At 37.4% G+C, this 12,468-nt stretch overlaps 1 protein-coding gene across 1 annotated transcript in view; it reads left to right on the top strand.

Moving 5' to 3' along the window:
- The window catches only part of Nup107 (nuclear pore complex protein Nup107), an 87,007-nt gene that overhangs the window by 60,669 nt on the left and 13,870 nt on the right, over window positions 1-12,468 (top strand). The window contains exons 13-14 of the mRNA XM_081734442.1: window positions 4,077-4,275; window positions 9,013-9,135. Of these exons, the coding sequence (XP_081590568.1) occupies window positions 4,077-4,275; window positions 9,013-9,135 (322 nt within the window). The remainder of the gene's footprint in view (window positions 1-4,076; window positions 4,276-9,012; window positions 9,136-12,468) is intronic.

Here is a 12,468-nt window from a genome sequence, read left to right as displayed (position 1 = left end):
ACTGGAAAATTTTGTTCAATAAAACATCAAAATTCACCACCAAAATTGTCTATAGTCGGCTCTGGACACTACCAAATCGCTAGCAAAGCATGCTTCTATCGAAGGCATGAAAATTCGGCCTAATTCGTACCCAAATTCTCTCTTGAAAATGTTACGAAATTTTATGGTTTGATAAAGAAAAGGTCACGAGAAAGTCACGAAATTTCATTTTGAAATTTTAGTAGACACCCTGATTACTTTTTAGACTACTTTATATTACCTTATTACTTTTTAAGCCAAATACATACTATCTATAATTTGAAATCCTACATGTTACGGCAAATGTTATTCTTGCATCAGAAAATGCAGAATCTAAAATTGTAGATAGAGTGTATGAATTGAAAAACTTAACGTTGTTTCTTTCTTTCTTTCTTTTTTTTTTTTTTTTTTTTTAAATCCTTTCCTTTAAAAAGCTTATTAAAAATGGATAGTGTAGCTTTCTTTTATAACTGAGCTGTATCGTTTGAAAAAGTTAATTAATAGAATTAACATGGCTATTAAATCAGTAAGAAACATAGGAGAACATCTAACGATTACAAAAGTTATTTTACACAGTTCTACAAAATAGTAGTATATATATGTCAAGTTTTCCATACGTATAATGAATCTTACATTGGGAAAACAGAAAACAACATTAATATCAGCATTAAATAGGTACCAATCAGTTTCGCTATCTGAACACTCACAAAGTGACAGCTTACAAGAGAAATCAAAGTTCTGCAAAAATTAAGTAAAAACATTATTATTATTATTATTTTTTTTTAAAAAAAAATGGAAACTTGTTTCATAGAAGGAGTGCGAAGGTTTGAAACGTTGATGTTCAAGACAGGGTTCCTACAAACTGTAAAGTCAAGGAAGTTAAAAATGGTCAGGGGATGACATGGAAATCGATTGAAAGTAAGGCAAGATTTGAAGTTTCGTCGGACGGCCTTGTTTTGATAAATGGAGGATACTTAAAAATGTCAGGAATATCTTTAACGCAACTGCAAAATTCTCTGCACGTAATGCCACTATGAACCATTGATTTATTACATTGAGTTCCTTAAAGGCACATATCCTTCGTCATAAATAGGAACAGTGCCAAGTGATACGTTTAAAGCGAATTGTAAAGTGTGTGAAAAGACTGTAATTTAAAGCAGTATAGAAAAGCTTCATAGTCTCACGCCAAAGGATCAACCTGCTTGAAAAAAGATCAAGAGGGTAAACTAGTCTACACTCTTGTACAAATGAACCAGTGCTTCAGTTTCCACAAGCTTCCGAATATCAAAAGGACGCGTATGTTTAGTCTTCAGCATGTGCTAGAGAGACAGGTGTGAAGAAAACAGTTTACGAGTGTGGAGAAAAGTGATCCAGGAAACCGTAATAGTTTATTGTTGATATAAAAGATCAAATGGAGAAAGTCAAAATTGATTGGGCTCTTCAGCTTGTGCACAAAAGAATGCCATTCAATTTGTGCAACAACTTAAATTCAGTGTTCAACATGATGTTTGTCGATAGCCAAATTTCTAAAGCGTTCACTATTGGACAAGACAAGGTTTCGTATCTAGTTGCTAATGGACTGAAATAATTTTTCAAGAACAGTTGCTTCAAAGCTTGCGAGTTGCTGATCTGCTTCAATCAAATTTTAGATAAAGTTATTCAGAAGGGGGGGGGGGGGGGAATAGATATATTTGGAACATTCTGGTGGGAAAACTTGAATAAGATTTCATGCTTTCATGAGTGAAACCAGAACTTCTGAAATGTACAGATACAGGGCTATCGTTGACGTGGCAAAAGCAGAAAGTCTTATTGTAAGCAATATCGACATTACATTTGCTACCAGACGTTTTCTCTTAACAAATATGAACAAGCCAGGGAGAAACAGAAACTGGAATATTTACATGACTGCTGCTGCATCATAATATCCATGATCGCCCAAGATCTGTCTTCTGTTAGATTCTGAGGTAATTCAGCATTCACCGCATGTACTTGGAAAGAGGTTCTCACTTCTTCTAGACAAACTTCCTACGCCTAACATCATAGATGATGTACTTGCTAAAAATTATAGGAAAGAATGCATCTTATTCTTCAATCTGAAACAGCAGAATCTCAAGAAGTCTTTCAGAGTTGTAATGAATTAGAACTTGACGCTGCTTACAGCAAGTTTCGTGCTGACACTGAAGTATACATTTATGGAAGACAGTAAAAATTGGGTTGTTATTCTCGCATGGAAATGCAACGGTCCAAGGAAGATTTTCCTTCAATAAATCACTCCTAATGGAAAATGTATATGAAAAGCCTATTGTAGCAGAAATGCATATTTATAACCAGGTTCAAGAGGCAGAGATATTGAACACGTACAGATCACAAGAATATTAATGATTTTCGTGAAAGATTCCAGGAGACGCTACGAAGAATATTTCTACTAGCAGAAGGAAGAGGTAAGTGACCCTAAGACAAAAGAAGCTGAGAAGAGAATGTTGGATGCACAAATGAGAAACTCCCAACAATAGAAGGTACATCTGAAACGATAAAGTCTTTTTTTAAAAACTAAAAAAAAAAAAAAAAATTATAAAAATAAAAGCAAAGTCAGTATAAAAAATCATGCTAAAGAGAAATTGTCAAATTGGTGAGGGAAGGTCGTCTGTAGGAGTCGTGGAGGCTAATCTCGAAAGATTTTATGTAGTCATGGAATTCTTATGAAGAGCTGGGAAAGTAAGGGAAAGGTCAAGGATTTTTTTCCCTACAGGATCAGAACCTGAAAGATATGTCTTATTTAAATGATGAGTTTGGTACCTTTTATTTCCACTGTGAATAGTCATTCTGAAAATCAGTCTTAAATAGAGCTAAACCAGGGTGTCTGCGGATACTGGAAATACTGAATTTAATTTTGATACTGGAATTTTGATCCACATACTGGAAAAATCATGAAACTCATAATTTGTCAACAATACTTTTTTGTAATTGTTTTAATAGTCTTAAAAACAATTTCGTATCCATTGAGATTGTAAATTTTTCCAAAGCAAGAGTTGTATACATTTTGTAATTAGACATTTAAAGCAATGGGTGGAGTGGAGGGCTGTGAGGGGAGTTAGGATGTCCTTTAACAGGGTGCCTATCGGTCACGAAAATCACGAAAAAGTCATGAAATCAGAAAACGGTCATGAAAGTCAAGAAATTTAGCTTTTGGGTCACGATTTTTTTTTTTTTTTTTTTAATATAAATATTATATTTGTACTAATATAAGTACAGACTCGAAAAATTTGTTCAATAAAACATCAAAATTCACCACCAAAATTGTCTATGGTCGGCTTGAGGCGCTACCAAATCGCTAGCAAAGCATGTTTCTAAATCGCATGCATGAAAATTCGGCCTAATTCGTACCCAAATTCCCTCTTGAGAACGTTACGAAATGTTATGGTTTGTTAAAGAAAAGGTCACGAAATTTCATTTTTAAATTTTAGTAGACACCCCGTTTTAAAATGTTAAAAAATCATTGTATTTTAAAAAATCAAGGTTAACTAAATTTATTAAAACTAAAATATTCTTTTGATGGTAAAACAATTACTAACCTGAAATCAAGAGTGTGATTATTCCTGAAGAACTTTAAAAAATTATTGTATTAGATACAGGAATTTCGCTGATATTTATACTGAATATACTGGAAATATACTGGAATTTTTGAAAATGAAACTTAGTAGACACCCTGTAAACGGCAAGATGCGACAGTACATAAAGTCCAGAATGACTTCAACGTTTCAGCTGGATGATACAAACATCATCAGTGGATTGACCACAAGCGGCGTTTGCCACTGATTTTCTGTTTGAATAAACTGAAATCCATTTTTACAGTGAGTCCTTTTAATTCATGTAGTTCCCTAATTATTCCACGATGCTTGATCATCACCAGAAAATTTGAGCAATCCATGATCACACATGCTTATCATTTAGATTACGGTGACATAACCTCAATTTAACAAAATTAATACATGCATATTCCAAGGATTTGACTGTAATTTTTTCTTTTTTTCTTTTTCTTTTTTTTTTTTTTCTAAAAGGAACAAAAAAGATACGGCTCCGATTCCCACAGATTTGCAGAGTGAAATCACGAAAGAGGACCAAGAGAAAATAGATGCGTTGGATTGGGTTGTAATCAATCCTCAACAACGAGAGGAAGCATTGTGGCAGACGAACGCGATTGTTAGGCATTTCTTGGCTTTAGGGAAGCTTGAAGCTGCGAGAAAGGCTTTTGCCAAGGTAAGCGGCTTGGTACACTCATAGTTGTTGTGTATATATTATCAGTAACATTAAAAGACTTTTTTTTTCCCTTTTGAATCGTATATTCAGAATTCTTTTATTCTTGTATCCTGTAAGGGTTGTATTAATATGGATATATTTTAACCAGTCGTAACATTATGGCCACCTACTACTGCTACTTTTAAAAGGAAGTCTTTAGGCTGACATAAGAGACACGGGGCAGAGCAGAACCGCTTGTTAGACGGGACAAGGATCTCACTTCGTGATACTTATGTGAAGAGCGGGCAAGGCCAGGGATATATCAGAGTTTGACAGTGGCCAGACGGCTGGGAACGAGCATTTCTGAAACAGCACGGCTTGGGTATTTTCCGAGCTGCCATGGTTAGTATCTTCCAAAGGTGGGGAAAAAGACGATGAAACCAGCACCAAACCATAAGACATTGGGCGACTCCACCTCATTAAAGATGTCGGACTTCGTAGACTGTCAAGGTTGGTACACCAGGATAAGGCGCATACTGTGGCACAGTTAATAGCAGACTCTATGGACAAAGCACGAGTGTGTCGGAACACACATTTCACCGTACATTGTTCGATATGGGCCTCCGCAACCGACGTCTCACACATGTACGAATGTTAATCGGACAGCATCATCGATTCGCATTATCGGACAGCATTTCCGTCGTCGCAGGGCAATGACATAACGTTGCAAAGTCTGATAAATCAGATACTGCTTTCATCACATCGATGGCAGGGTCAGAATCCGTCATCTTCCAGGGGAACAGCTGTTCAAGATGCTCACAGTATGACGATGACAGGACGATGGTGGCTCTATTCTGACTTGGGGAACCTTTAGATGCTCATCAATGAACCTTTAGCACGTGTAGAGGGTATCATGATGGCTGATGACTATCGACGAGTCATTGCTGAGCACGGACACCTTCATGTCGGCCATATTTTCAGCTGGGAATGACATCCTTCAGCAGGACAACGCTCCTTACCACAAGACCAGGAGTGATACAATAGCCCCCCCATACTCGCCTGATCTTGACCCAACTGAACACCTTTTGGATGTCATTGAACTTCATATCAGCTCATCGACCTCCTCCGTGGAATTTACAGGACTTATATGTACAGATGTTGTGCGCCTTGCCTCCTACCAGGGTCTCATTGCTTCCATGCCAAACTGCGTTGTTGTTGACCTGTGATCCAAAGTTGAACATATTAAGTATTAGGAAAGTGGTCATAATGTTCTGGCTGGTCATTGTAAGTATGCTTGTTAAAATGTACGACGTAGACAAGCTCCAGGTTTTACAAAGATTGTAACAGTACTCAGTGTTTGGGTTTTATTTGAACACTTCGAGGTAAAGTATTTAATTTTCTTTTGTACATAAACAATTTCTTCAAACGTCTCTGCTTCCGTTAGCCTTTTAGCTAGGGACCACTGTGGTTCAGTGGTTAGGTACTCGCCACTGGCGCGTGGGTTTCCTGGTTTGACCTCAGCTTCTACCAAGTGGGATTTGTGGTTGGCAAATACCTTGTCCGTAGGTTTTTTTCGGGGTTGTCCCGTTTCCTTTTGTGCATTCTACCATTATCATTCATTCCATCATGACCGTCTCTCTTAGCCTAGGTGCGTAAATCATGGAACGTTAAACTCATTAAATAAGTAAATGTTTTTTTAGCGTAAGTAATGGAGGTGTGCAGGTGCACTGAATGTGCTTAAAATTTTTATTTTCGTTTCACATTGTGATGATTATTCACACAGGTTTATAGTAAGGTAGGGCTTGCCTAACACGAAATCTCTCTCCCTCATTGTTTTACACAATTATTTTGCCATGTACCTTTATGTTCTTGGGGTCTCGGTTTTGATTTCTAGTGGATTTAATAACTCGGATAACTGAAGTTATTATGATTATTATTATTATTTTCATATACAGTGGAGTCTCGTTAATTCGAACTTGGATAATTCGAACAGAAGTCCATTCCCCTTGAAAACTGTATTGAAAACAATAGTAAAAAGTCGTGGATAAATCGAACTTTTGAACCTATGTTTTGGATAATTCGAAGTAAATACAGTAAAAATTTTTAATGTTGGACATATATAAACAGAGAAATACAGTTTTAACGTGTTTTCAGTTATCCAGATGCAGCCATTGGGAAGAGTAATACAAAAGATAAATAGAAAATCTATGTAATGAGAAAGATGAAGGTGAGTTGGGGAAGAAGTAAAAATAGAGAACGTGTGGCAATCTCATCTTGTTTCAGAATTGATTGAAAATTTAAGATAAATTGTTGATAAAGTCAACCAAATGTTATTAATATCGTATTCCACGCAATACATGAAATTCAAGATTTATTGACGGTACAAAAACAATCAAATATAAGCAAATGAGTTTTAACAAAAGAGACACTGACCAAAGCTTAAAACTTTATTTTAAATTATAGTTTGTAACTGTTTCGGATATCTAGCATATCCTTCTTCAGAGAACATTTATATATATGTCTGTATTTTCATTAATTTCGATCGTGTCTGAAGAAGGATATGCTAGATATCCGAAACAGTTACAAATTATAATTTAAAATAAAGTAAAGTTTTAAGCTTTGGTCAGTGTCTCTTTTGTTAAAACAATTAATCCAAAGCCATGAATAGTCTTACTAAGCAAATGAGGTTTACGACTTCTTAAAAGTCAGAACAGAATATTCAAATTGTTACTGGTGTTTAATTGTTTGGACTATTCAATGTGTGTTGTAGTGTAGTACGTAAATATATTTTCCATAGTACACGTAGTTTGAATTATGTGGAGTCAATGTCGTTTATTAGTTTACGGTATTCGATCACGCAAATAATAAGCTTTTGTCAGTGGGCTTCCGGGCTTAAGCCCCCCCCCCCCCCGAAATCTTACTTAGTATAGTAAAGTAAATGAAATATTGAAATATCTTGCAGAATTTTCACATTTCCAGGCAAAGCCCCCCCCCGAAAGTTAGCAAAGCCCCTCCCGAAACAAAATCGTAAATACGCCACTGGCTGTTGTAAAGGTAAAGTCTACCATATGAGTATGTTTTTGATACACAGTACTTTGGTTTGCTTGTTGTTATATATGTAAAAATGAATGTCGTTGGATAATTCGAATTTTGGATAATTCGAAGTTTTTTCTTGTCCCCTTGGACTTCGAATTAAAAAGAGTCCACTGTATATCGTTTTGGGAGACTTTCATACTGAAATGCAGTATTATCCTTGTATAAATTTAGCCAAGAAAGTTCTGTCGCTTTTTGTGGAGGCCTCTGTTCAATTGGCCCTCACACCGAGAGTTGAGTGCGAATGGAGATAAGGCGAAGGTCAGTTGTTGCTATTAGTATATCCAACATACTGTCTGGTTGTGCCAGTTCAGTTACACCGTGAACTTGCGTAAGAAGAGAGGGGACATGGGACCCCCATAGAGCATTATAAGGACGTGTTTGCTGTACGAGCTCAAACTGGGGTCCAACGCCGCTGCAGCGGGGCGGAAGATATGCCAGGCCTTTGGTGAGGGTGTCGTGACGACGCGGGCAGTGCAGCGATGATTTAACAAGCTTAAGGACGGTGACAAAAAAACTCGAAGACGCACCACGTGCCGGAAGACCAACACATGTGCAAAATAAAGATCTTCAGGCAGCAATTGAGGCGAGCAATAGCTAGACTTGTGAAGAACGGGGACTACAATTCAGTGTGAGTGGAGAAACCATTCGGCCACACCTCCATCAATTTGGGAAGCACTACAAGTTGGGTCTATGGGTCCCACATGAGTTGACTCCGGCCGGAAGGCAACACGAACAGACACCTGTGTTTCTTTGCTGTCTCGTCTCAGGAAGAGCTATTTCTGGACACGGTGTTGACATGTGATGAGAAGTGGGTCTTGTACGAAGCTCCACGGCGCTGTCATCATTGGCTAGCATCTCGTGAACCTGTTCCAAAACAGCCGAAACCAGCACTGCACCAGAAGAAGGTCCTCCTGTGTGTTTGGTGGACTGCTTGCGGCATCGTGTATCGGGAACTGAAGCCAGCACTGCTGAATCGCAAAGGGTTCCTCCTGTTGCAGGACAACGGTAAGCTCCACTTGGCTAGGATGGCCCGGGACACTATTCTACGCTTTGGATTGGAAACACTATTATATCCGCCATACTCCCCGGACATTCCCCGTCCGATTATCACCTGTTCCATTCCTTGGACAATCACCTTAGAGGACGCCAGTTCAAATCTCTATAAGAGGTGCAAAATGCAGTTGATACCTTCTTCGCTTCACGGCCCACCAAGTTCTACCGCGATGGAATCCATGGCCTTCCAGAACGTTGACAGTAAGTGGTCGATGCCTATGGGGACTATTTTTGATCTTCCAGGTACATCTTAGGTGACATATCGATGTTTGAAGGTGGAGGGTGAAAAAACTACAGAGCTTTCTTGGTTACCTTTATACTTGACACTCGTACTATCTTTCTGCAACCAACTACGTTTCAAATCTACGCAGGATTCTTCTTCAGGTTTTTGAAGGCATAATGGGAAACAGGAACTAAAACCAAAAATCAAAAGAAAAATTTGCGTGAGTTTATCCTACTTACAGGTAATTTCCAAGATTTATTTCCTCTTTAGTACTGTCATACAGAGATGATTGTGCAACATACATTCAAATTCAGTGCTAATAAATAAGCTTTATTTCAGGTGGCTTTGTACCTTTTATATATATATTAGTTGTCTTAATGTTACAGTTACCACAAGATTCCATTGCTGTGATAATGAACAAATGGCAGAGATCATCTAAAGATGAAGTTAAGATGCCTCAGCGAACTTCCAGTTCTGTCCGAGAAAACCTTTGTTTAAGAGCATATTTGGTAAGGATAATTCTTCTACATTATACTGTTTAGAGAAGAAAGAAATTCAGACGTTAAGACTTATCGCTAAGTTCACCCCCACTTTTTTGAATTTTAGAAATAACTCAGTAAAAAATATGAAAAATGTAAAAATTAACCTATCTACAAATTACTATTTGGTCTAGGAATTAATTCGTGCGGGTGGACAAGAGATGGCGCAACGAACGGAGCGTCCCACAGTTCCGTGTATCCACACATGTGTTGCAAACCCCTGTCATCGCGTATCGTTCGTAGTATAGGGCAGTGGATTAAAGCGTCAACAACACCAGTTTGTAGTTAAGTGAACATGGCGCAATTTGTGCCTGATAAAGTGTTTTTGCGGGGTGTCCTGCTGCATTACTTTAACATGCAGAAAAGTGCGACTGAAAGTCATCGTATTTTGGTGGAAGTGTATGGTGACCATGCTCTAGCTGAGCGAACGTGTCAGAAGTGGTTTGCACGGTTTAGAAGTGGTGATTTCGGCTTGGCAGACCAAGAGCGAGCTGGACAGCCAAAAAAATTTCAAGACGAAGAATTGACAGCATTGCTCGAGCAGGATTCGTGTCAAACGCAGGAACAACTTGCAGCAGCATTAGGCGTTGATCAAACAACAGTCTCCAAACGCTTGAAAGCCATGGGAATGATTCAAAAGATGTCACATTGGGTTCCACATGTATTGAAAGACAGAGACGTTGAAAGACGAAAAACCATTTGCGAATTGCTGCTTCAACGACAGAGCAGAAAGGGGTTTCTGCATCGAATTATTACGGGTGATGAGAAGTGGATCCATTACGAGAACCCTAAACGAAAAAAGGCCTGGGTGAAACCAGGTGAACCAGGTCCATCACAACCAAAACGAGATATTCACTGTGCAAAGGTTATGCTGTGCATATGGTGGGATATGAAAGGTGTGGTGTACTATGAGCTGCTGCAACCGGGTGAAACTATGAATGGAGAACGTTATCGAGGACAATTAATGCGTTTGAAGCAAGCTCTGGCCAGAACACGACCAGAATGGGAGAACAGACATGATAAACTTATTGTTCAACGTGATAACGCTCGCCCACATGTCGCAAAACCGGTCAAAACCTATTTAGAAAATGTCGGATGGGAAGTTTTACCCCACCCGCCGTATTCACCAGACGTTGCTCCTTCGGGCTACTACTTGTTCGATTGCATGAACAACGATTTGATTGGACAGCGGTTTACTTCTTCAGAAGATATCGAAACATGGGTCTCTGACTGGATCGCTTCCAAGGATGAGGACTTCTTTCGCCACGGAATCCGTACATTGCCTGACAGATGGGCGAAAGTGGTGGCTAGCGATGGACAATATTTTTCTTAAGGTATTTATGTATTTTGTGTTTGTACTACAGCTTCAATGTGTGCGTACCAACCGCACGAATTAATTCCTAGACCAAATATGAAATAAATTTGTAACTTCTTTGAAACCTTTTCGTATAGACCAGAAATTTTGGTTCGCAGTTTGTCATAATTTTGGCACGCAAATTAACTTTACCAGGGCTTCCAACCTTGTTTTGTTTGACGATACAACTACTTCTTCTTCTTCTTATTATTATTATTATTATTATTATTATTATTATTATTATTATTATTATTATTATTATTATTATTATTATTATTATTATTATTATTAATAATAATAATAATAATAATAATAATATACATAAATTACAATAGTGTGAGCCTGTAAGTTTCTATATAGTGGTGATTGTATGTAATAATGAGCATTGTTGCTGCCGTTCGAGGCGTTAATTGGTACAGTACATTTCAAAATTGATTTTAACTAATGGTTAAATACTTCAGGGTCAGTAACTTCTAGAGTTTCGTGACATTGGTTGGGAACTACTTCACTATAAAGAAGTCGATTTTCAAAATTGTTATTAGTTCGTAGAATAGCATTTTGCAGATATTTTGTGGCTCATTTTTCTAATTTTTTATCTTCATTATTTTAAGTTATCCAGTGAAATTCAAAAAAGTGGGTTGAGCTTAACGATTAGTCACTCCTCATTTAACACCTTTCCAGCATGTGTTTCTGCATGAGTTTGATTAAAACTATATCGTTTGAATTTGGTGTATATATTGTGTGTATGAGAAAGACAGGAAATGACGAATTGTGTAATGATAAAAGATTCCAGGCCATGTGAATTTCAATAACATTGTGTCCATGAGTATTCTCGGAGTTCTTTCGTTTCTTCCTACAATCTCGTTCGCGTGTTTTTGCCAAATAATTGCATTCTTCAATCGTCCGTCTTCTTTAACTTATAGGACAAACTATTTCATTATCTTTTAAATATAAATTCTCTTTTAGTGTATAGGCAATGAAATTCAGAGTGAAAACAGTGCTTTTGAGTTGGAATCGAATTTTATTTATTTATTTTATTATTATTATTATTATTATTATTATTATTATTATTATTATTATTATTATTATTATTATTTAAGGTTGGTTTTCTACTATTTAGATCTCATGGATTGTGTCATAACTTACAACTATTGTGTTTGAACAACCCAATCATAACTATAGAAGAAAGATATGAGTCGCAATGCATAGAGTAATGTACAATATTAAGTTATTTTTGTATTCAATACCATTGTGGTATAGTTATAGTTGATTAGGGGAAAATATATCAATTATGTATTATATTATCATCATCATGTCTCCTTGATCTTGTTTTTCCATAAAAAGGGAAAATTTGTGCAGTTAATTACATATCAGGGAAAATTTTTAAAAAATATTCTGTAAAACCGGGAAAAGTCAAGGAATTCTTTCCCGTAAATTTCATTGCCATGCTGTCTTCCAAATCTCAATTCATTTCTTATTTTGATCCGAGTATAGTTAGAATAATTTATTTTCATTCTAACAAATTGTACAGTTACATTGGTGGAAACACATTTAAGAACATCCCATATACAGCATCCAGTTTAAACGAAATTCGCGCCATATGATGTGTCTGCAATGCTAAGATGACTCCAGCTACACGTATTGCGCAATTAAGTGATGCCTAGCGTGTCCGTATACTGAGTCGACGAGAAGCTAGGTGGTCATGGCGTAGAAAAGCCTCTCGAATGGATCGTTACGTTTCCGTGCTCTATCAATGTTGTACTTGATAAGAGGCAGAGGGTTCCATAGCAGCAGACGTACACTACGGCGCACCACTAAGCACTTTGACAACAACCGTTCGAGCCGCTCTAACTGTACGAAGGCAACCACTGAAGCGATCAGCTAACATTGCATGAACATTAAACACATCGATGGAGCCAGGTCAATGTTCCCGTGACCCACTAACATGA

This window comes from Thermobia domestica, chromosome 12 (genome assembly GCF_964235325.1).
Source record: "Thermobia domestica chromosome 12, izTheDome1.hap1.1, whole genome shotgun sequence".
Lineage (NCBI taxonomy): Eukaryota > Metazoa > Arthropoda > Insecta > Zygentoma > Lepismatidae > Thermobia > Thermobia domestica.
Note: the sequence above shows the minus strand (reverse complement) of the source record. Positions and strands in the feature narration are given on the sequence as shown.